Source organism: Lissotriton vulgaris, chromosome 9, assembly GCF_964263255.1.
Source record: "Lissotriton vulgaris chromosome 9, aLisVul1.2, whole genome shotgun sequence".
Classification (NCBI taxonomy): domain Eukaryota; kingdom Metazoa; phylum Chordata; class Amphibia; order Caudata; family Salamandridae; genus Lissotriton; species Lissotriton vulgaris.
The window spans coordinates 337,810,006-337,836,801 of NC_141697.1; the positions used below are offsets into that span (position 1 = coordinate 337,810,006).

General features: G+C 43.4%; 1 protein-coding gene across 1 annotated transcript in view; it reads right to left on the minus strand.

Moving 5' to 3' along the window:
- Positions 1-26,796, minus strand: part of TDP1 (tyrosyl-DNA phosphodiesterase 1) — a 980,389-nt gene that overhangs the window by 101,722 nt on the left and 851,871 nt on the right. The window contains exon 15 of the mRNA XM_086937678.1: positions 21,465-21,579. Within this exon, the coding sequence (XP_086793804.1) occupies positions 21,465-21,579 (115 nt within the window). The remainder of the gene's footprint in view (positions 1-21,464; positions 21,580-26,796) is intronic.

A 26,796-nucleotide genomic window follows, 5' to 3' on the forward strand; every position in this document is an offset into this window, starting at 1 on the left:
CAGTAATTGATCATGTGGTCCAGACTTTCACACTGCTGAATGCAACCTAAATCTAGGGTGAAAGTAAAGAGATACACAGTGTTCCCTTGGATCTCACAGTCCTAATGGAGTCGATAATTGATGCTACCAGCCGCAGCGGAATGAAGCGGCCACTTGTAATAAGGCCGAAAGTCTAACAGAACAGCATTAACGTCAAATCTAACCAAAGACACGGAACTTACAGTGATACGTTAGTATTAGTTTTTCACAGCAATATCAAAAATTGGAAAAACTGTTCGGATGTAATCAAGTGTGAGATCAGCCGCTGGGTCTTGTTCTGATCTTAAAAACGTTTCCTTTGCAGTTTTATTTTTCAGTGTTGTTTTCTCTTCCGTTTTCTTTCCGATTGGACATCTTCTGTAACTTTCATTGTTAAGGAAAAGCAGCACATGACACTGGGCAAGATTAGAAATAGGCCCTAATTTAAGGGGAACATTCCAGTGATGGGCTTCTGGTTTACAAGGATTTCTAGACAATTCACACGACTTGTTGCCACTTGATCCAATCTGTTTTTGAATGTTTGATGTTTGGTACAACAAAACTATATTCGTGACCACCATTTTTCAGCAAAAGTTTTTCCAACAAAATGTTATAATGAAAAAATACAATTTGTCAGATCATACCAAGAGTCGGAGAGCGGACAAAGAAGAACAAATAATGACAAAGGTGGAAAGCAGGTAAGAGAAAGAGGCTGCAAGAGTGAGGTAAAGAGACAGAAAGAGCAGCGGTGCTGGATGAACGAGGCACGAAATGGAAACAAGACCGAGCAGCCTTGGGTTTTGGCAGTCCCAGCATTCACCACCACCAACAGTGGCTGCTATAAAGACTGTTTTTTTTTTACTTATGCAGAAATCACACGCTGGATCTTGTACTAGCTCGGACATCAGCATTTTCCCTGCACCAGCATCTGGGTTCCACTCATGACTGTTGCTCGGTGCCAGACAACCGCAGGTTATTTGCCTTGTGGAGCATCCTTTACAAATGCTAAAAAAAATTGGTCTGATTTTTGCGCCATCTGCAAACTGTCGTAGCTTACCTTCCAGCGGTCCCTCAGTATTACTTATGATTATCAGTAGGAGAAGCTTATGATCCAAATGATCAAGGAGCAAAGCCTACATGCCGGCCAGCCCGTCAGTCGACAGACTCCAAAAGGATTCTTCTGTTTTTACAAAGTGTGGCCACCTAGTCTAATTAAAGACTGAAGGAGGGAAATAAAAAATGTGTCTTACGGTATGTTTCAATAAACTGAGTGCCGCAGGAAAGAGAAGATTATGTGGTTCCTCTTGTGAACTCCTGGCAGCATGGTCTGAGTATGTCTTCTTGCTGGACTGGCAGGAGAGGCGAGCAAGGCATTCGCTTCCCCAGCACGGATGTCAATTCATCAAAATGCAAGGGATTACAGAAGTGACAAAACATGCCCTATGTCTACACAGATATCTCACTGGTGTACCCACAGATAGCCAGGATCACAGCCATCATGGGCAAGGAGAAGAGACATAATGAACAAGTTACTGACCTTCGGTAACAATATATCTGTAAGAAACAGTAGTTAGTAATAGATTCCTTACCTTAGAATATCCTCAGGCGTCAGACTGGATCCGGAAAATTTGACGTAGCAGTACCCCTGCGTGTCGGTAGGCGTCGTCTGCGGCTCTGCGTCCGTCGTCGGCGCCGGGATGACATCGGAGTACTTAAACACCGCCCTCACGCGCTGACCTCAGTTCTTCTTTTTTCCGCGCCAGCAAGCGCAGGTCCGGAGAAAGTGGTACCCTTTAGTCACTTTTTGACTAAACTTTTTGGATCTTTTTGATCTGCTTTTCGAGTCGACCGATGGTGCCGGTAGGGATGCCGGGGTTCAAACCCTTCGTCGACTGCAGCCGACTGATGTCGATTACCGACCCCCATCGCCAGTGCCTTCATTGCCTGAAGTCGTGCCCCGACTGCCGGGCCTTGACGTCGAAGGCTAGGCGGGAGCGGTCCCGCAAGCGCCTCGAGCCCCGGCAGTCGGCCCCGTGCCGCCGTTCGAGGTCCCGGTCCGGAAGGAGGTCCAGGGACCGGTCGCGGGGCTGGAGTCGTCATAGCTCCGGGAGTCGACATCCTTCCTCGGGCTCCAAGTCCTCAGGTAAGAGGCACAAGAAGTCGAAGAGGCGACATCACTCTTCTGACTCCCCCCGACGCTCACGCGATGCGGCCAGGGGTTCGGGCGACACAGCCCACGTGGCTCCGCCGGAGTCGCTGGCGTCACGGCCTGCTCCATACCCGCCGGTCCCTGGGCAGAACGCGACGCCGGAGGAGATCGAGGCCTTGCTCGCTCCTCCATCGGGTTCCGCGGCCCGACTGGTTCCCCAAACGGGCCGGGTGCTTCGGCCCCGCCGGATTCGGCTCCGGATCCGGGACGTCACCGGTCGACCTTACGGCCTCGCCAGCGCCGACCCCCAGGGTGTCGCCCCCGGCGCCGTCCCAGGACGACGCCGTCCCCGGTCCTACCCTTGATTCAGGGCCGGCTTTCTTCCAGATAAGTCAACTTCATCCATCTTATTCTCAAACGTAACTTCAGATACTCGGACACAGACTTGAATTCTCAGGCACAGCCATCATTTGGTATACACAACCATCATCTTCCTAGGCACAGCTAGAATATACTTAGAAAACGACTTGAATGCTCAAATACAGACCCAAAAGCCCATGCAGAATGTTTACATGCAAAAGCAAATCCAGTATTTGCTCAGGTATAACCTTATATGCCAAGTGATGTATCGCAAGAGAATAATCATGAAACAGAAGGCAGCCCTGGGTGAACACAAGTGCAGCCCCCATCACAGCAAGCATATACACAGACTCCACAGATTCAGTCCCAGGTAAACACGGCTCACCAAAAATGCACATGTTCATCTCACATACAATTTCCAGTTCTCTGCTCTTCGACTGCCACAACTACCTGCCTCAACCGGAAACCTGGATCCCTGTTCTGGGAGGACGTTGTTTGGTTTATTAACAAATTTGTGTGGCCAATATAGGTCCAGGAGTGTTTGATCTCTGCCGGATTTTCAGAAAAACAAGTGACTCTCTAAATAGATCACATTTCTATTAATTCCATGTAAATATATTTTATGTGATTATCATAAAAATTTCGTATGGATATGGTACAGGTCTCGCATGCATGGATCTTTCATGGACACTGTAGTCTAGTTATTTCCACAGGCATGCTGGAGATATGAAAAAGAAATTTAGAGAACGGGGATACCCCAAGAAACTAATCGAGCATTCTTTCAAGCGAGCTCGTTACTACGACAGGGAAAGTCTATTAACCAAAAAAGAGAAGAAGAATGTACAAGAGAAAATAGTGATGGTCAGCCAACATTCTGTGATAGCCAACCAAGTAAAAAACATAATTAACCACAACTGGAAAATTATCAACAATGGACCTGACACCAACATTTTGGAACGTCCATTGTTCGCCTACAGAAAAAACAAAAATCTGAGATCAAATCTGGTACACACGTACAGGGATGATGTGGTAGAAAACCAGATGACGCTCACCGGTAATAAAGCAGTTGGAAATAATAAATGCGGCAACTGCTGCATTTGTGATCTCTGTGTAGTTACCAAGCAGGTGGTACACAATGGTACCGCACATGATATTACTACACTAAATAACTGCAGAACTAAAAATGTGATATACATGATCCTCTGTCCATGTGAGCTAGCTTACATAGGCGAAACAGGTCGCGAGGTAAGAGTTAGGATCAGCGAACACAAGTCTGCGATCAAAAACAATAAAGAAAATGCCCCACTGGTAGCACACTGGAAGGAGAAAGGACACAATGAAAAAGATCTCAGATGGATCATCATAGAACGAATAAAAGAGTTGACTAGACTAGGCGACAGCACCAGTAGACGCAAACAACAAGAACAGTGGTACATGATTAAATTCAATACAATTAAGAAAGGCCTCAACTCAAGAGAAGAATGGGAGGCACTAATATGAGCTGTATATGGGGGTCAGGATGCACACCTATTTTAAATTATGTTTGTCCTTTTTAATTTCCAGAGTGCGTGCAGATTGAGTTGATTGCCATGCAACTCAATCTGCACGCACTCTGGAAATTAAAAAGGACAAACATGAAAGAAAAATAATTTAAAATAGGTGTGCATCCTGACCCCCATATACAGCGCAGTTTAACTTTTGCCCCACAAACAAGGATAGCACCCAAGGATTAAAATGACAAACAGGATTTATCCTCAAAAACACGAGCCTGCACGCCTTAAACACCGAAGTGGTTCATCAGAGACAGTGTGGAGAAACGCCGAAGGATTAATTTCAGTTGCAAATGACATTTAATGTTTATATCACATATTAACATGTACCAGTGTTCAAATCCACGTTTTAAACCCAAGTGGCACACTTATCTTGTTGATTAGTTTGAAAATTTTAGTGAAAACGTCTATGTATGTTAAATGTATTTCGAAGAGCACCATGGTAGTTGTAGTAACTCACGAAGATTTTTTTCATCATTGCAGCTGTGAGGGTAGGTGATTGTGCACCGCCATTGGGTAGTTGTAACCAGGTTTAAAATAAGAGAGGGATTCTGGGAGCACACACAAGGGAAGTGAAATGGAGTAAGGACGGACGGTTTTTAATAGCAGGCAGCAGGTATGTGTTTAGCGTGCATATCGTAAGCTTATCTCCGGTAGTGAAAACGTCTTAAATGGAGGGGAGTGAACGGAGAGTTAACACAGTAATAATGATGGCTGTGAGGTTGCTGTTAAAATGAGAGACAGGGCATGTTAGCTTGCATACGGTCAACCGTCAGACTAAATGAGCGCAAAGGGAAATATATCGGGAAGGGGGAGATGTGTGTCATAGAATCTAGGTATAGGCAAAAGCCGATGGATTAGTTAGCGGTTTGCATTAAAGGAGGAGAATGAGGGGGTTTAAACTTGTAGGAAAGCGGCAATGCAACAAAGATTAGGATCTGGAGTTATAAAAAGCATATTATTGAAATCGTTTAGCATTTAGTGGATAGTGCCACACACGAGGGCATTGAATACTCACTGAGTAACATGTTTATAAATTAGATTAGCATCAAATAATGTTTTTAAAGTGGATTACTTTTGACTGTGGTATTTGTCATTTGTTTACAGTAACCCCCGAAGAAGGGCGTTGAGCCCGAAATGCATTGGGTATTTTAATAAAACGCTGCTTGACATGAATTATTGCCTTGGTTCTGTTCATTCACAAAGTCCGGATAGACATGGGGTGAACAGTAAAAACTCGCAAACAGCAAGTACACTCGGCGCGCAGACTCGCATTGAAACTGATTAAGAAGGATGATAAATGTGAAATCGACAAGGAGTAATTTGATGAATATGAAGAAATAAAAGGAAATAAGGAAACATGAAGGCTATTGGCACACTTGGCAGTGCAATTGTTGGGGGCGTGATGACGCCCCACTACAGTGAAGTACTTAACCCCGTTGCCACGTGGGCATGGCAATCAACTCAATCTGCACGCACTCTGGAAATTAAAAAGGACAAACATGAAAGAAAAATAATTTAAAATAGGTGTGCATCCTGACCCCCATATACAGCGCAGTTTAACTTTTGCCCCACAAACAAGGATAGCACCCAAGGATTAAAATGACAAACAGGATTTATCCTCAAAAACACGAGCCTGCACGCCTTAAACACCGAAGTGGTTCATCAGAGACAGTGTGGAGAAACGCCGAAGGATTAATTTCAGTTGCAAATGACATTTAATGTTTATATCACATATTAACATGTACCAGTGTTCAAATCCACGTTTTAAACCCAAGTGGCACACTTATCTTGTTGATTAGTTTGAAAATTTTAGTGAAAACGTCTATGTATGTTAAATGTATTTCGAAGAGCACCATGGTAGTTGTAGTAACTCACGAAGATTTTTTTCATCATTGCAGCTGTGAGGGTAGGTGATTGTGCACCGCCATTGGGTAGTTGTAACCAGGTTTAAAATAAGAGAGGGATTCTGGGAGCACACACAAGGGAAGTGAAATGGAGTAAGGACGGACGGTTTTTAATAGCAGGCAGCAGGTATGTGTTTAGCGTGCATATCGTAAGCTTATCTCCGGTAGTGAAAACGTCTTAAATGGAGGGGAGTGAACGGAGAGTTAACACAGTAATAATGATGGCTGTGAGGTTGCTGTTAAAATGAGAGACAGGGCATGTTAGCTTGCATACGGTCAACCGTCAGACTAAATGAGCGCAAAGGGAAATATATCGGGAAGGGGGAGATGTGTGTCATAGAATCTAGGTATAGGCAAAAGCCGATGGATTAGTTAGCGGTTTGCATTAAAGGAGGAGAATGAGGGGGTTTAAACTTGTAGGAAAGCGGCAATGCAACAAAGATTAGGATCTGGAGTTATAAAAAGCATATTATTGAAATCGTTTAGCATTTAGTGGATAGTGCCACACACGAGGGCATTGAATACTCACTGAGTAACATGTTTATAAATTAGATTAGCATCAAATAATGTTTTTAAAGTGGATTACTTTTGACTGTGGTATTTGTCATTTGTTTACAGTAACCCCCGAAGAAGGGCGTTGAGCCCGAAATGCATTGGGTATTTTAATAAAACGCTGCTTGACATGAATTATTGCCTTGGTTCTGTTCATTCACAAAGTCCGGATAGACATGGGGTGAACAGTAAAAACTCGCAAACAGCAAGTACACTCGGCGCGCAGACTCGCATTGAAACTGATTAAGAAGGATGATAAATGTGAAATCGACAAGGAGTAATTTGATGAATATGAAGAAATAAAAGGAAATAAGGAAACATGAAGGCTATTGGCACACTTGGCAGTGCAATTGTTGGGGGCGTGATGACGCCCCACTACAGTGAGGCACTAATATGATACACACTCAATAAAATCAGGTGGAACCAAATAGCCCAGGAAATGTACATAATATAAAAAAAGCAGGTAGCACTGATAGGTATAAATAACTTAAAGGCAACTCCGGCAATCTAAAAGAAGAATGTTAATATAAAAATAATATAAGTATATAAATAAGCCAAAGAATGAAGAATAAAAGAAATTATACATAACATCCAGGTTGCCAGTACCATCTTAAGATGGCGCCACAATACAGTCAAACAACGTGAGGAATAGAAAGTATTCAGCTAATTATTAATACACATGTAAAAAACATAGGGGGAGATCGGTTAAGCTAAAAAGCGATGTTAAACACACCCTATTATTGAACAAAGTGCACCTCGAGGGTAAACAATGAATATGTAAAAAACATAGGGTGAGATCGGTTAAGCTAAAAAGCGATGTTAAACACACCCTATTATTGAATAAAGTTCACCTCGAGGGTAAACAATGAACACAAATACATAACATACTGGGCGTAGGACGCTAAGAATCACCACTCTAAGATGGCGGCACCACCCACGTATGGCACGCCCCCATCAGTAGTAAACTAACCAGCTGTTAGTCATTACCGGACATCAAGTACATATAAATAGAAGGCCGTCCGACGTGGACGCCAGAAAGCGGTTTAAACGAGGCAGAAACACGGCGCCACAAGCACTAAGGTAAGGACGAGGGATTGTTAACGAGCAGCCTACGCTAATGGGGGGAGGAGATCCCAGATATAAGTACAATAGACGTGTGGCAGTGTCTGCCTGGATGGTTACGTTCTAATGTAATCATTAGTAACCGTCCACCGGATAATGAAAAGAGGGTTGCTCTAATAATCTAAAAGCGGGTTTTGGCGTTTTTCCTCCCCGTGTGAAAAAAGCGTTTTGTTTCCCGCTATGTAAGAAAAGCGGAATGTGGCGTTCTTTTCTCCGAATATAAGAAAAATCCCCCTCTATCAGTTATAATCTAAGGAGCATACCATAGAAAGCGCCCAACTTTAATTACGTTGCACAGGCTTAAAGAAGGAGCTGTGACCTTACAGTTATATAGTAAGATCCGACTGCTACATGCGTCCGACCCTGATACTTTGTAGCACAATTCTGTAGAAGGAGCGGGGGTCTACCAAATAATACACCTAAATAACAAAATTCCGGTTTTCACATGAATTAATGATTAGTCTAAGAGATCCATGCTTCAAACTTAACCGACCTATATGTTCCTTTAATTCTACTAGAACATATCCAGTTCCTGCAAGGCCCCCAGCCAATATATGCCCGTTTGAAGTGGGTTTTAAAAGCATTTCAGGTAAGATTTTAAGTAGAACAAATACACACTAAACAATTTTTGGGTCAAAAATAACCAATTGATATACAACCAAAAATTCCCCTTTCTCTTTAATTAGATACATGGTTTGTAATAAGAAAAATACCAGACAAACTGGAAGATAAAAGAACCCCGTAGGTGGAGTCTTGCATGAGACAAAAAGGTAACTACTGACCAAGAACTGCCAACGGTGGCTATATGGTTTTATAGATTAAAAATTAGAATAGACAGTCAGAAATATACTTTTGCTTTCTATTAGATACGTGTTCCCAATAAAGAAAAAGACCAGACAAACTTGGAGATAAAGAACCCCGTAGGAGGAGTCTTGCAGAAGACAAAAAGGTAAACAATGCCCATAAGCTGCCCGCCTAGACTATATGGTGTGTACCTCCTTCCATGAAACTGAAGCCTATATGTCTTTCTTCAGGCCAAACCAGCCAGATATTTTTTAAATAACTGTCCTGGAACGACGCTACAGGCGCCCAGTCAGTATCTGTTGCAATAGGATCAAAGGGAACATCCTTCCCCCAACCAAAGGTGAGAATGTGGGAAATGCCCAACACACCATAACCCTCTCACTCTTAATCAAAGAGCCCCAAATTAATGGTTTCCACAGTGAATTATGTTTGGAGGACGTAAGGGCCTATGTAATTCGAAAAATAGAATAAAGAAAATGAATGTAAATGTACAATGAAACATAATTTCCGTGTCATGTGAACTCTATACTGCTGATAAAATCCCTAACTAGGGGGCAGGTACTTAGGTGGCACATTATTACAGTCCAACGGAAGATAATAGATAATTCAAGGTTTGAATGACAAACAAAACCAAGATGCATGAATGTACCACCATGACAACTGCGAAAAGAGACTATTGAGACAATCTGTCTACAATACAAATATGTGTTCAGGATAATAAACACTGATATGATATCATTTTGCCCCTTAAATAGGGAGAGCGAAGTCCTGCTTGCACAGGAAAACCCCAACTAAGAAGTCCTGAGGAAGGTGCCACCATATCAAGTGTATAGCACCGAAACGCGTCGACGCATTTCAAAACGAGAGAATCCACTCTAAGCCTAATACACACGAGATGTACATGCAGCTTTGTCGCACTTGTGTAAGATCGCACATGTCACGTTAGGCCAGTGGATCTAGAAATCAATAGTGGTGGAAATATTTAAGTGCCACTGTTTTAAAAGGGGTCTTTTTTGCTTTGTTTCATATGTTGATTTTGGTATCTTTCATTGTGTATGATATATAATGTGTTGTGTATGAACTTATATGCTTTACCACTGTATTGTCTACTCATATTTTATTAACTTTTACTTTTCAGGGAAAGTTCCTTTGAAATTTTAAATGTATGCTTTTTTATTGTAAAATATTGTTTGTTTTAATAAAGTATTAGATTGTTAACAAATATTTTCTCTGTGGAAATCATTATGTTAATCTCTTCCTACCAGACAGTGATCTATAGTAGTCTGTAAACTAGATACTATAGTGCAACTGCAAGGGTATAGATATCACAGCCTAACAAACCTATCCCAGGGATTTCCCTTTGACTTTGTGTCTTTGTGCCCTGTTCCCTGGTGACAGTGGGGCATCCTCTCTTTTGAAATCTGCTAAGTACGGCCTTGTGCTGGAGAGTTTAGGTTTTTCATGGTGACTATTCCAGTTTTTCCTGTCTAAATAAAACCCAATAGTCCTTGTCCAATCATAAAATGGATACACTGAAGACCTTTGGCTTCAGTGAAGAACAATTAAATAAAATATTAGGCTCTAATAGAGGCAGTAATAGCATCACAGTTATTCCCAATGGAGGGGAAAAGTGGAATCAGCTCATCAACCTAAAAAAGAAAATCATCAGGACTGAGTTACACGCAGAATTCATGACCCAGTATGTTAGGGCAGGTAAAATACCAATAGGATTGCAAATCCGGAACGAACCTGGACTGTTCGTGGATAACCAAAAATTCCTGGAGACATGGACATTCATTTGCAATCGATGTAGTAGAGATCTCATGCTACTCATCATTGAAACGGCACAGTCCACTGTTCTCATAGAAATAAAAGAAATGGAGGAACTAGAGAAAGCACTCTTAGAGAATAATGTAGTCGAGGATGTTAAGAAAAGATTGGAGGAAATAAATAAGGACATGAGAGGATATTGCGAATACCTAACCAACCGTAAAACGCAAAAACTGAGGAAAGACATCAGTAAATTTGGTCAAGAAGTAGTCTATCCTTTTCTACAAAAGGATTACTACATAGAAAAACCTGACAATTTTAGAAACGAGGGTCCCAAACCCAGATTCCAGACAAGGTTCCAACCAAGAAGGCCAAGACACGTACACTTCTCGGGAACATCAGAGAGTAGCATAGAGGATGAGGAACAGTGTAGAGAAGATGAGGACTATGTAGGACCAAACAGGGCATATGAAACTCCTTTTTTAGATCAGCGCCCACAGAGAGGTCGGGGGAACTTCCGTGGCAGAGGGAGGGGTCAATATCCAAAGAGACCGGCCCAGAGAGAACAGGAGCAGGAATACCAGCAAAACCCGGCCCCTCAGGAATACAAACGGACCAGGAACAAAATATACTGGCACTAGAAACAACCCCAATTATAAATCTATCACAGCGAACCCTCACCAACACAGAAAAACAGGTGTTAGGTATGGGTTTCAACTTTGTCCCAACCACAGGTATAAATAAATTTCAGCTAGAGAAAGACCTTAGAGCGTTCTTTCGGAAAATCAGATTGCGCAGATTCTTTGAAAACAGACCCATCAGAGAGCCACCGACTGACTCGGGTTTACGAGCTAAATCCACGTTCACCCCCAGCCTTGGCATGGTGGATAAAAACCTTGAGATCTTTGAATCTATGGTAAAACTAGAGGTAGGCATTCTATTGGAGAAAAAACATTACCAGGAACAAAACATAAATAAGGAACAAAGAGAAGCCATTAACTCCTTGTCGGCAGACACGAGTATTACAATAAAGCCTGCTGATAAGGGGGGAGGAGTCGTTGTGTTCGACACAACAGATTATGATCGAAGAGTAAGGTGCCTTTTAGCAAATGAACAACACTATAATAGAGTCCATCAATCTAGACTCTACAAACTTAAAAAAGATGTAGAAACCCTGCTCCAAACTACTCTAGATGAGGGTGGAATCACCAAGGACGAATGGAAATTCCTGAGTAATCCGAACCCCAAAACTCCAGCTATGTATGGACTGCCAAAGGTCCACAAAAGTCTAACGGACCCGCCGCTAAGACCTATAGTGGCATCCATAGATTCGCTACTGGAACCTCTGAGCCAGTACGCTGATAGATTTTTAAAACCATTGGTAGAAAAACAAAAGTCCTACATCCGCGATACTGCGGACATGATAGCAAAGATTGAAGGGACCCAATTTGATGAGGAAAATGAACTAATGGTGACTCTCGACGTAGAGTCACTCTACACCAATATTCCACAGCTAGACGCCATAACAGCAGTAAGCAGCCTGTTAGAAGATACTGAGATCATAGGAGAAAATAAAGAATTTATCATTAAGTGTGTTTCCATGGTACTCCTCAACAATATTTTCCTTTTTAAAAAGGACTTGTATATTCAAAAGGAAGGGACCAGTATGGGCGCAACTTGCGCACCGAGTCTGGCCTGTATATATGTCAGCCTGTTCGAGAACAGGCACATATACAATGAAGTGAGCCCATTTTTTGAAAATATTCGAAACTGGGCTCGCTTCATTGATGACATATTCTTCATCTGGCTAGGCAACACAGAGTCATTGGAGGAATTCCTGTCATGGCTAAATCTGGGAGACCCAAACCTCAGATTTACAGCCACATACAGTAAAACGAAGGTAAACTTTTTAGATATCTGCATCAAGAGTGAGGAGAGTCAACTCAAAGTAGAGCTCTACAAAAAGGAATCAGACCGCAACACCATCTTGCACTATCATAGTTACCACCCTAAGAGTCAAAAAGATTCAATACCGTTCGGGGAATTTCTTCGCTTGAGAAGGAATTGTACAGACCTGACGGATTTCCACAGGCATGCTGGAGATATGAAAAAGAAATTTAGAGAACGGGGATACCCCAAGAAACTAATCGAGCATTCTTTCAAGCGAGCTCGTTACTACGACAGGGAAAGTCTATTAACCAAAAGAGAGAAGAAGAATGTACAAGAGAAAATAGTGATGGTCAGCCAACATTCTGTGATAGCCAACCAAGTAAAAAACATAATTAACCACAACTGGAAAATTATCAACAATGGACCTGACACCAACATTTTGGAACGTCCATTGTTCGACTACAGAAAAAACAAAAATCTGAGATCAAATCTGGTACACACGTACAGGGATGATGTGGTAGAAAACCAGATGACGCTCACCGGTAATAAAGCAGTTGGAAATAATAAATGCGGCAACTGCTGCATTTGTGATCTCTGTGTAGTTACCAAGCAGGTGGTACACAATGGTACCGCACATGATATTACTACACTAAATAACTGCAGAACTAAAAATGTGATATACATGATCCTCTGTCCATGTGAGCTAGCTTACATAGGCGAAACAGGTCGCGAGGTAAGAGTTAGGATCAGCGAACACAAGTCCGCGATCAAAAACAATAAAGAAAATGCCCCACTGGTAGCACACTGGAAGGAGAAAGGACACAATGAAAAAGATCTCAGATGGATCATCATAGAACGAATAAAAGAGTTGACTAGACTAGGCGACAGCACCAGTAGACGCAAACAACAAGAACAGTGGTACATGATTAAATTCAATACAATTAAGAAAGGCCTCCACTCAAGAGAAGAATGGGAGGCACTAATATGATACACACTCAATAAAATCAGGTGGAACCAAATAGCCCAGGAAATGTACATAATATAAAAAAAGCAGGTAGCACTGATAGGTATAAATAACTTAAAGGCAACTCCGGCAATCTAAAAGAAGAATGTTAATATAAAAATAATATAAGTATATAAATAAGCCAAAGAAAGAAGAATAAAAGAAATTATACATAACATCCAGGTTGCCAGTACCATCTTAAGATGGCGCCACAATACAGTCAAACAACGTGAGGAATAGAAAGTATTCAGCTAATTATTAATACACATGTAAAAAACATAGGGGGAGATCGGTTAAGCTAAAAAGCGATGTTAAACACACCCTATTATTGAACAAAGTGCACCTCGAGGGTAAACAATGAATATGTAAAAAACATAGGGTGAGATCGGTTAAGCTAAAAAGCGATGTTAAACACACCCTATTATTGAATAAAGTTCACCTCGAGGGTAAACAATGAACACAAATACATAACATACTGGGCGTAGGACGCTAAGAATCACCACTCTAAGATGGCGGCACCACCCACGTATGGCACGCCCCCATCAGTAGTAAACTAACCAGCTGTTAGTCATTACCGGACATCAAGTACATATAAATAGAAGGCCGTCCGACGTGGACGCCAGAAAGCGGTTTAAACGAGGCAGAAACACGGCGCCACAAGCACTAAGGTAAGGACGAGGGATCGTTAACGAGCAGCCTACGCTAATGGGGGGAGGAGATCCCAGATATAAGTACAATAGACGTGTGGCAGTGTCTGCCTGGATGGTTACGATCTAATGTAATCATTAGTAACCGTCCACCGGATAATGAAAAGAGGGTTGCTCTAATAATCTAAAAGCGGGTTTTGGCGTTTTTCCTCCCCGTGTGAAAAAAGCGTTTTGTTTCCCGCTATGTAAGAAAAGCGGAATGTGGCGTTCTTTTCTCCGAATATAAGAAAAATCCCCCTCTATCAGTTATAATCTAAGGAGCATACCATAGAAAGCGCCAAACTTTAATTACGTTGCACAGGCTTAAAGAAGGAGCTGTGACCTTACAGTTATATAGTAAGATCCGACTGCTACATGCGTCCGACCCTGATACTTTGTAGCACAATTCTGTAGAAGGAGCGGGGGTCTACCAAATAATACACCTAAATAACAAAATTCCGGTTTTCACATGAATTAATGATTAGTCTAAGAGATCCATGCTTCAAACTTAACCGACCTATATGTTCCTTTAATTCTACTAGAACATATCCAGTTCCTGCAAGGCCCCCAGCCAATATATGCCTGTTTGAAGTGGGTTTTAAAAGCATTTCAGGTAAGATTTTAAGTAGAACAAATACACACTAAACAATTTTTGGGTCAAAAATACCCAATAGATATACAACCAAAAATTCCCCTTTCTCTTTAATTAGATACATGGTTTGTAATAAGAAAAATACCAGACAAACTGGAAGATAAAAGAACCCCGTAGGTGGAGTCTTGCATGAGACAAAAAGGTAACTACTGACCAAGAACTGCCAACGGTGGCTATATGGTTTTATAGATTAAAAATTAGAATAGACAGTCAGAAATATACTTTTGCTTTCTATTAGATACGTGTTCCCAATAAAGAAAAAGACCAGACAAGCTTGGAGATAAAGAACCCCGTAGGAGGAGTCTTGCAGAAGACAAAAAGGTAAACAATGCCCATAAGCTGCCCGCCTAGACTATATGGTGTGTACCTCCTTCCATGAAACTGAAGCCTATATGTCTTTCTTCAGGCCAAACCAGCCAGATATTTTTTAAATAACTGTCCTGGAACAACGCTACAGGCGCCCAGTCAGTATCTGTTGCAATAGGATCAAAGGGAACATCCTTCCCCCAACCAAAGGTGAGAATGTGGGAAATGCCCAACACACCATAACCCTCTCACTCTTAATCAAAGAGCCCCAAATTAATGGTTTCCACAGTGAATTATGTTTGGAGGACGTAAGGGCCTATGTAATTCGAAAAATAGAATAAAGAAAATGAATGTAAATGTACAATGAAACATAATTTCCGTGTCATGTGAACTCTATACTGCTGATAAAATCCCTAACTAGGGGGCAGGTACTTAGGTGGCACATTATTACAGTCCAACGGAAGATAATAGATAATTCAAGGTTTGAATGACAAACAAAACCAAGATGCATGAATGTACCACCATGACAACTGCGAAAAGAGACTATTGAGACAATCTGTCTACAATACAAATATGTGTTCAGGATAATAAACACTGATATGATATCATTTTGCCCCTTAAATAGGGAGAGCGAAGTCCTGCTTGCACAGGAAAACCCCAACTAAGAAGTCCTGAGGAAGGTGCCACCATATCAAGTGTATAGCACCGAAACGCGTCAACGCATTTCAAAACGAGAGAATCCACTCTAAGCCTAATACACACGAGATGTACATGCAGCTTTGTCGCACTTGTGTAAGATCGCACATGTCACGTTAGGCCAGTGGATCTAGAAATCAATAGTGGTGGAAATATTTAAGTGCCACTGTTTTAAAAGGGGTCTTTTTTGCTTTGTTTCATATGTTGATTTTGGTATCTTTCATTGTGTATGATATATAATGTGTTGTGTATGAACTTATATGCTTTACCACTGTATTGTCTACTCATATTTTATTAACTTTTACTTTTCAGGGAAAGTTCCTTTGAAATTTTAAATGTATGCTTTTTTATTGTAAAATATTGTTTGTTTTAATAAAGTATTAGATTGTTAACAAATATTTTCTCTGTGGAAATCATTATGTTAATCTCTTCCTACCAGACAGTGATCTATAGTAGTCTGTAAACTAGATACTATAGTGCAACTGCAAGGGTATAGATATCACAGCCTAACAAACCTATCCCAGGGATTTCCCTTTGACTTTGTGTCTAGTTATGTTAGACACACAGGTGGCACTCAGCCATGTCTCACGTGGTATACACCTGCACACCTAACTCTTTCTCTAGCTTACTTTGTGCACCTAGACGTCCCTCGCTTGTGTGCACCTTCCTTACTGGTATCTATGTTCACTAAGCCACATTTCCCTTGTGTAAATGTGCTATGCTTATGTGTCTACCTGTAGGTCATTCTCTACATTTATAACTGTGTGCACCTAACTACCTCTCATTAGGATGTGGGGGTATGAGTAGCTGTGTGCAGCTAATCATACCCCCACATCCATCTAACAACACTCACCTGAGTGCACATACAAATCCCTCATCTATATGAACCTTGCTCTCACCTGTGCATAGTGCTTTTTAAAACTTTAATAACTAGCATGAGAAAATAATACTACACATGGCAATCCATGCACATGTCTTTTCTCAAATGAATTACAGCCTGAGGCTGAAAGAATTTAATTATGTTACTGATTTAGCCTACAAAGGTAGTCCATGTGAGCGACAAGCAGGGCAAAGGGAATTATTTTTGTCACGTAATCTCAATAGTGACCGAGAAGAAAGATATCCGATGAGAGAGAGAGAGTAACACTAAATGAAGGGTGGGGTGAGTAAAAAGGAGGGAATTACAGGTAGGAAGGGACATTGATGGAGATTGAAAGGAAAGAGGGAGAGACAAACGGATGAGAAAAAGGTGAAAAATTAGAGAGACTGGAAAGGAGGGAAGAGAGACAAAATGAGAAGACTGAGATTTTAGGGGAAAATGAAAAACAAGGGGTACAGAGAAACCAAAGAAAGTAATAGGCAGACTTAGAAGTTTCAGGAGAAAAATGGAGGAGGGCGCGAAAAAGACAATGGACACGATTTAGAATTTGACAGACGGTGGAGGACATTACCTCTGCCATCCCGACGAACTAATATCCCTTTAATTTAAAAAATGATCACCACTCATCGATCGCCTCTGTATATTTTAAAGAACTGCTTTCACAGCTGTTCATTTCAATGTACAAAACGTTCGGTGGATGGCTGCCATCGGTTTTGACGGCCATCTACCAAACATTTAAAATGGTTTGTTTTTCACAAGCAGGAGTTTATTTCTGAAAAACAAAAATAAACTGTCCTTGTGATGACGGACAAGAAAAAAAACATTGCACCCAAACTAGGGTGGGCAGTGTAATGTCCTTCCTCTGACAGCCCCTGCACAATTGGCTCAGTTGACAGAAAACTTAAGGTCCACCCGTCTCAGTCTAAATGAGGCGGAAAGGCTAAAGTTTAGAGGACAGGGTACTCTGTAGTGTTGGCGATGGGGTAGTCTGTACACCAGACTAAAACCAGGCCTAAAATGTGGAGCACTGTGGGTGAGAAGAGGAGAAAGAAATATAAAAGCAGAATTTAGGGGATGAATTGGGAGCGAGAGAGGAGAGATGGAAAGAGCAGAATAAAGACAAACAGGAAATGGAGAAAGGCAGACGCTGTAAGAGGGAGAGAAGAGCCAGAGCGGGGAGGAAAGAGAGCAAGCAAAACAGGTGCCAAGAGGAGGGAAACAGAAAAGTGGTTGAGGGAAGAAAGACTGAAAGAGAAGATGGTGGCAAGAGAAAAGATGGAGTAGGTGAAATGAGGAAGAATATGAAAGAGAGTGAACTGAGGAAGGTGGGAAGTGAAATTTGGAGAGAGAGAACAACAATGGAAGCGAGGGAAGAGTGCATTGTAAAGTGAAGGATGTCAAGAAGAAAGGTGGGATAGAAGGTGTTAGATGTTTTCTGGCCTTTAACTACACAAAGCACACAACACTAGGGCCTCACAAGCACAATTTTGTAAATGTATTTTTACAGAGTTTTATATAGTGCTGGGAGATGATCTTGGCCACCTCTGAGGACCACACTGGTTCTCCTGTGGTCCACCAGTCTGAACCCAGTTTGTAGCTGGGTTAGGATGAAGAATGCTCGGGCTCTTGTTGAAAGTACTGGCGTGAGGGCACTTGGATCTACTGGTCAAAATATTCATTCACATTAGGGATAGTATGGTGGGTAAGGGTTCCATTGGGCGGATTTGATTCTCCTCTGCAGTGTAGTTCCTATTTTCCCTATAGGCCCTGCGCATTGGAATAACATAAACAGCAGTGTAGACATAGGAGTGCGGTCTCCTCGGTCTCTACTGACTATGTTAGACTTAATTGGGTTTGTACCAGCTAGCTCAGAGGTCACTGGAAACTTTCTTGACTGAATAGGAAGTGATCAGCTTCCCTGGCTCAGACAAGAAGGGATTCAGTTTTCCAACAACCGCATTAACATGACAACTTTGCTCCTCAGAATAAGAGTCAATCTCTAGAGTCGTGTGAAACAATAGACAGCTATTTCACTCAGTCGGTTGTGCAGAATTATTTTCACCAGTGATGCAGAGAATAGAGAGACGGGCATTTTCAATAAAAAGGTATTATTTATTGAACAGTCTTTCTTCTCATGCAAGAGAAATGAATTGCCACAATTGCAAGACTTGTTATTATAAAAAGTGCGTACAGTAAAAGGAGTATTACGAAATAATACTGTAAAAGCATGCTCCCCCTCTCTCTCACACATATTCCTTGTTTGTTTATGTCTTTCTGTTTAGTTTTCACCGTATTCCAGTGTTTACTAGCCCTCACCCTGCCCCTCCCCCACCCCACGTCAACACCCGGCAGCACGCCCTATATGGGCCGCTACTGGCTGGGAGGCTGCGACCAGGACTTAACTGAAGGAGCTGTGACGGGTTTAACGGCGCTGTGCTAAAGACGGGTCCCCTCAAGAGTAACTTGGCTGAACGACTCAACCGGCACAGAGACCAGGCTTCCCACGTCCAACACCGCATGTAAGGGCGCGCGGACGCTTTCTGAGGCGGTTTAAGCATCACATCTGGGCATAGCCAGATCAAAGCATCTGCAGGACGGTGGCAATACTACACTAAACATGTTTTAAATACAGTCGCATCGCCCAAGAGAAGCAACACGTTACCTGTCGTTGCTTCGCCTTACTTGCCTGCTAAGCACCTTTACATTTTCGTCTTTCTGGACATATTTGGATTTGACAAGAAAAGGTAACATCAATGTATTGTTTACTATTATGTACTTTAAATATAAGATGACCGTTTTGTTATCAGCCTCTATAACACAGAGGAAGACGCGCTTGTTCTACTTATTGATTTGTTTGGCTAACGATATTGTTCATAGATGAAGCATGAGAGGAGACACTCTTGAAATGGAATGATCCCTTCTGAAAAAACCCAACTCTGATTAACACCAAGTCGTATTCAGTATTCCTATTTTGAGTTATTGAAATTTACATGCTAATGTTACCAATTCTCGTTTCTACGTTTAACAAGAAGAATCCGTTTTTATGTCCACGTAACTGGTAGCTCAGTAGGTTGATGTATCTATTGCAGACACAGTTCCGTAATCACATAGCAATAGTTTGAAAGATCGGTGGTTCTGCTCACCATTCCGGTTTCTGAAAATGATAAAATCAGTTCTATGAAATCGGATAATAATAAATATCTGATATTTGTCAATCATGCCAAGAGCCCTCTCAAGGTTAATATTTGACAAACGGAGGCGCTGGGCTCGCACATCATGATTTGCACTTTGGTATTATGCCAGGCTCTCTAGGGTTGTTGGAGTGCTGCTTCGAGGAGGTAATTGTCTGTTTTGAACTCCAGCCTCCGCTCACTGGATTTTCACCTATAGCTCGTCAATCTCTTGTGGTGCAGCACCCAGGATAATATGCTGCATAGCTAAACACTTATAATGTCCCAAAGGCGAGACCTATTGGCTATGCCAATGCTTGTTTCTGGGTGGGAGGGGTGTGAGGGGAGGGCCGGGAGGGTCCTCCCCTCCCCTTTTTTACCTGCCATTATTTTAACCCTTTAGTGACTGTAACTGTTTTTCTAGCTATGGACATATGTTTTCTTTGGTATTTCTCCTGTCACGGATTTAAACAGTATGCCTGCATTTTTTTTAAGAGGATGACGATGGGGAATTTTACTTTCTTCCCAAAGGCCGATTTATGACCGAAAACAATGGGTGATCTGAATTTAGAGAGATATTTCACAGATGTAGGCACATCTATCCCAATACGAACAGATTTTGACACAAGCCCGACATGGAAAGCCTGTCGGAAACCAACATCATAATCCCGATGGTAGTCTTGGTACTCATCAACCCCAACATTCGGCGGGCTCTTAAGAAAACTTTGGGCCCAGGCACTCATTTATTGGTTATAAATTAAGCACTGGTTTTGGAGGCTGGTAAAAGTGCAAGCTCTGTGCCAGAACAGCTCTTAGTTGCTGTCCTGGAATGGAGATGAATGCACAGCCTGGAAGAGAGTACATGGTGATATTTCAAGGAGCAAGTCAGCCTAGGGTGACTGAACTCCAAGCATCTGCTGTACCAACAGGTTTTGGGAATGCCAAGCACTTTTGTACAACAGATATTCACAATTCCATTCAAGAAATGTTTTCAATGATAACAACAAGAACAGTTATTCAGAATAACACAGGTAGGCAAACAGATAATTATGTGCAGTAATTTGTGCAACAATGGACTTTGTTCTGACGTCTAATTGTTAGTTTCTGTATTATGGTGGAAAGGTTGTCATCAGTGTGTTCAAAGGACATAGAATGAAAAGGCTTGTCTGTACTTCGAAGTAGCCTATTAGAGAACAACCTCACAAAAAGTTACTTACTTATTTCTGGTGGATACATAATCTTCATACAAATTTCTCATGTTATGAATATCCCTTGCACGTGTCAAGCTACTCTGGAAACTTGGCATTGGCTTTCCAAAACCACCAGGTGGTGCCTTGCGGATTCAGCCATGGTATGGTGGTCAGATATGACAACAAAAGATCATATTAGTGCCAACTGGAGCACTGGCGTCAGTTCCTGCATTTATTCTGTGATCCATCATGGCGTGCGGGGATGACCGCATGAGCAGGACTGAAAGCGGCAATAATGTTTGTATACTTTGATTTTATTTTAATCATAAACAGCAATATCTCACTAGTGGGAGTAAACTGTGGTAACATCTGAAAGGTGGATCTGTGCTGGAAGCCATATGTCAACAACTGGCCGTACTGGATACCTATTACTGAGGAAAAGTTTTGTGACCAGCCCAGCACCTGAAAAGGATATTGATAAACTGAGTTATCTGTGGGAAAATGTGTCCATCAGAAGATGCTTTAATTCCACATGTATGTGATTTACCTTAGCAAAGAACACAAAATGTTTACTTTTCATGAAAATAAATAGCACTCAAAGGAGAGCGTTTCCTATTCTACAAACTGTGAACAGATTATTAAACAGAGATTACAGCAAATTGAAACATCAAATGTTTACAAGGTGCCACCAGGCAGGAAAACCCATATGGTTATTCGTAGGCCCCACCCAGTACTCTTTTCTGGCACACTGCCCAGTACCTTTGCTGCCATAACGTTCCAGAGGCAGGTCGTACGGCACGGGAAACGACATGGCCTTCTCTTGGCTGGAGGAAAACACGTTCACCTTGACATGAAAGGCATTGGTATCCAGATCCTGAAAAGACATAGAAATACATCAGACCTACATCCCACAGGACACAAATTTAAATCCTCAATCACATAAATCGATAACTTTGATGGAAGCTTTGCATGATCGCCTGCATAAACTAAGATTATATAGGCTGTTTGCCTCTTTTGTGTGTTACGTGTTAGATAGGCGGCCTGGGACCCCGTGCGGGGACTTGTGTTGTGCCCGCGGGCAGGATCGCTGTGCGGACAAACTCAGGCGGCATTGCAGTGTTGGTCGGAAGTGACGACCACGAGCGTCCGCCTTCCTTTAATTACATCCCCGCAGGCCACGCCTGGCCTGCGGATGTGGTGGATTTCTGAGGCGGCCACTAGACCACCAACTATTACATCCCTATCCAACTCAGTCTTTGAAACAAACATAATGTTCAGACATATCAATGGACAAAGTACAAAATCTCAGTACTTGCATGGATCTCAAGTGACAGTGGTCAGATGTCATCAGCAGGCAAAGTCCTTCAGTCGCTGGCTCGGAGGGGGATTAGGCCTCAGGCTGTACCTCTGGGGGCAGCCACGTAGATCTGCGCCGTCGGGGTCTTGGCCCTCGGATCGAGGGCCAGGCTGAGAGGAGGTGGTCCTTTCCGAGGTCTCCCCGGTCTCTCTTCCCTGCTCTCCTGCGCGGGGTGGCGGTAGATCTTGGCTGGCCAGTTGAGGACCTCCCTAGGTGTTCTGCCGGGACTTCCTTGAACCACGAGATGTTCCGTGACACCTCTTCTACTCCTCATCGCGCAGTTATGATGGTTCCGCGATTCGCGGTGACAGTCCAGGTGCCGGGCTCGTAGTTCGTTAAGAATTTTCCTCCTGGCCGGCGGTCCCGTAGGATGACGGTGGCCCCTGTGTGGATCGTTCTTGGTGTGGCATGACGGCAGAGGCTCACTTGCTGGTTGTGTCGAGTTCTCCTACTTTGCACTTCTTCCGCTTCCAGCGGCGGTGACGACCACCCTGGGCACGTGGGAATCAGGTCTCTTCTGGGGCCATGAAGCATGAGTGTCCACAGGCTTCTCTGGGTGGTACCGTGGGCGGTGCTCCGGTACTCCCTCAGAAACTCGTGGAGTCTCTGTTTTGGGTCCGCTTGCTCCATAACAGCGATGCGGAACATCTTGTTCAGGGCGCGCATGAAACGTTCAACGTCACCGTTGGCCTGGAGCCACTGAGGGGTGATTCGCCGGTGATGGATCCCTCACTGTTTTAGAAACGTGGTGAACTCGGCTCCTTGGAACGGTGGTCCGTTATCGCTGCGCACTTCGTGGGGAAACCCGAACATGATGAAGACCTTTTCTAAGACCGGTCCTACATAGTTGAATGCAGTGGATGTCACGGGCTCTACGATGGGGTACTTTGAGAATGCGCCAACAATGACTAGCGTGTGCTTTCCTCCGGGAAGCTCCCGAAGTCTACGCTCACTTTGGACCAGGGAACGGTGCAGGCTTCCTCCGTGATCACGGGGATGGGTCTCTCGGGGGCGCTTGTCAGCGGACACAGTGGACAGCGGCGGACATATTACAGCGGCGCACATATTCTTCGACCATGTCCTCCAGCTCAGGGAACCAGACTTTTTCCCTCATTCGTGCTTTCATCTTGGTCACCCCTTGATGTCCTCCATGGGCTAGTTGGATCGCCCGATGTCTAAGGCCTTGTGGTATTACCAGTCTGGACCCTCTCAGTAGGATTTTGTCGTTGGTGGCACTGAGCTCGTGTTGTACTCGCCACATCTTCGTCAGGCTGTCACGCTCTTCAGGGCTCCAGGAGTTGGCCTGGCCTGGCGAAGGTAGTTCGTCCAGGATCCCTCCTGGCCCGCTTTCAGGGTCTTGGTGTATACTGCATCGGTGGCGGCAGCCTCTTTCACGTTGTCTAGGGTCATGCTCTGGGGCACGCCGCTAGGGATATCAGGTGGGCATAGTGTTCAACATCGTCAGCATCCTCTTGTGCAGGGGTCTCCAACCTTTTCTGTGGTGAGAGCTACTTCTGATCCATGAAAATCATTGTGAGCTACTAAAGGCCAAGCAACTTGTACATTATTCCCAAAGTACCTCCTTGCCCAGCTTTATTGACGAGGGATAAACAGACACCCATTTAGTGTCTGCAATGCACAATATGAAACCAGTGAGCCTGGTATTAGTCCTGGCTTTACTCTTCAACAAATTGAGTACTCCTGACCTCTGCCATAACCAGCTGACAAACTACAATCATAAGAAATCATATGACCGTGTAGTGCTGCTCAAATCTGCAATCATACTAAAAACCATAACCTGCACAACTGTCTCTCACACCTTTTCATCCAACACACTACTACGTTTCATAACTCGGTAAAAGAACATTGATGGTCATCATGCACAACATGGAACACTTCCCACATAGGCTCAAAAAATAAAGACAACACCTTTCCAACCACAAACCCTACATGGATTGGCTTGCAGGCTAGTAAGCATTATAAACAAATGCTGCAATACAATTAGTTTATTACATCATACCTCCTTTTTCTACATCATCACTTGACCAGACCTTGAAATGCCGGAGTTCAGGGAGAGCACTGTACAAATTCTTTCATGACAGACTTTACATTTGTTCCATGTAATTATAACCTATTCCACATATATGGTGCACATGACTTGCCACTCAGTTCATTATTATAGAATTATCATCAGGGGTGGTGGGAGTCAATGATTGGTTCATGTTCAGTTATTACTTCTAAAAATGCCTCTCAATGTAAGTACTGTAATATGCTGTTCATCCGAAATGCTTATGTATGTAAAAGAAATAAACGTTGTGATTTTCTAAAACATTCCAATATATTTTTATATGCCTTTTGTGCCACTAATTGCATTATTTTCAATTCTTTGCTCACACAAGGAAGGGGCCACAGACCTTAGCTTGGTCCATGCTCAGTGCTCCTAGTTAATTTATTGGCCTCGTTCACAACAGAAACATATGGCAACTGCAAGGGTGAGGAACTTTTTTAAATGGGATACATTAAAAGTGAATTGTGAATCCTTCTATTCCTTGTGCTTCAAATCAACACTCCATTTAAAATTACTCGCATGATATCATGACACTACTAAAGGCATCGTTTTACACGTATTTTGTGTTTTTAAAAAAAGCACCTCTTGGAAGTTCTATCTGGGCACAAACCGGAGCCAGTAACTTAATTTTACATTACATTTCTTCCATTATTTAAATAAAATGTAATGAAAAGTCATGTAAAATTATGTTTTCGGTTCCGTTTTGAGGCCAGGAACAACGTGCAAGGTACACTATTTATTTCAAAATAAAAGATGCCTGTGAAACTCTGCTTTAATTTAATGTTTACATTAAAGCAGAGTTTCAGATTGATTTATATCTTGTTCGAACTACTGGTCATGTTTCAGATGCCTCGAGTAACGGAATGCACAGGCCACAAACCTGATAGCTGTCCGGTTCTGCTTCAGGTGGCTTTTACTGCGTCTCCAGTATGTCAGCATAGAGACCCAATTATGCATTCTAGGCTGCACTCCGGCCACAAAATGCAGGGGATCAGAGCAGGAAGGCATGCATACAAAAGGCGTGCATTGTGGTTCTCTGTGGGCAGCCAACACTGCCCATGCGCTAGCCGACGTCAACAACTTCGCCCCGCCCTAGATGTGCTCAAATTGCAGTTGGTTCCTACCGCGGCAGAGAAGCTCCTGCAAAAAGATCTAAAAATTAAACAAAACGACAACAACAGGCTACTAAAGTAGAAGTCAGCCCGCGAGCTACTGCCAGGCCATCTGCGAACTACCGGTAGCTCGCGATCGACTGGTTGGCAACCCCTGCTCTTGTGCTTCCGTCGGAACTGGGTGCCTCGATAGGAAATCGGCCGGGTTTTTGGCTCCTGGTTGGTACACCACCTCCATTTCATATGGTTGCAGCTGAACCGCCCAGCACTCGATGCGTGGAGGCGGGTGAGGCGCCGTCCCTTTGAAGAGGGGGATGAGGGGCTGGTAGTCAGTGACCATGGTGAAGGGTTGGCCTTTGAGGTACAGATGAAAGTGGTTACAGGCCCACTTGATGGCTAAAGCCTCCCGCTCGATTTGAGGGTACCTTGTTTCTGTCGGTGTGAGGGACTTGCTGGCGAACGCGAGGGCTGCCCAGTGACCGGGTTCGTATTCTTGAGCCAGTACTGCTCCCAGTCCAACTGGGCTTGCGTCGACTAGTACCTCTGTTCGTTTTGCCGGGTCGAAGTAGGCCAGTGTTGCCTCTCCCAGGAGGGAGTGTTTGATGCCTTGGAACGCCTCTTCCTCTTTTTGACCCCACTGCCAGGTTGCGTCGGTTTTTGTGAGGGCCCGCAGTCGTTCCGCTCGGGTGGCCAGGCCGGGGATAAACCTTCCGCAGTATGTGGCCATACCCAGGAAACTTTGTACCTCTGTTGGTGTTGTCGGTGCAGGAGCCTCTTTGATGGCCTGCAACTTCCTTGGGTCAACTTGGATGCCTTCCTGGTTGAACACATACCCGAAGAACTCCAGGGATGGCTGGAAGAATTGGCATTTGTTCTTGTGCAAAGTCGCTCCATACTCGCTGAGGCGCTTCAATGTGTCGCGGAGGTGTTTGTGGTGATCTGCTGCTGTCGCTGAGTGGATCAGAATATCGTTGCTCACGTTTATTACTCCCGGAAGTCCCAATAGCAGCTCTCGTATCGTGTTTTGGAATACTTCAGCTGCCGAGGATATTCCGAAATTCAGCAATTTGTACCTCTGTAGTCCTAGGTGGGTACTGAGGGTTGTGATATAGCAACTTTCTTCTGACAGGGGAAGTTGGTGATACCCTGCGTTAAGATCGATTTTTGAGAACCATTTAGATCCGCTGACGTCTGCGATGATGTCATCCATCGTAGGTGTTATGTGTCCTTCTCTTTGAATGGCTTTATTCGGCAACCTCATATCAATGCAGAGGCGTATGGCGCCTGGCTGTTTTGGCTTTTCAGCGATAACCATTGGGGATACCCACGGCGTGGGCCCGGATACTTTTTCAATGACCCCCTGCCTCTCCAAAGCTTGTAGCTCCTTTTCTACCAGCGGCCGCAGGTGGAACGGGACCCTCCTATGTTGCAAGGCAACTGGGTCGATTGTCTTGTCAATGTGTAGTTTGATGGGGTTGCACTTGATGCATCCGAGCCCCTGGAAGAGTTCGGGGAATTGGCTCAGTAGCTCTTCTACCTGGTACGTCTGGATCC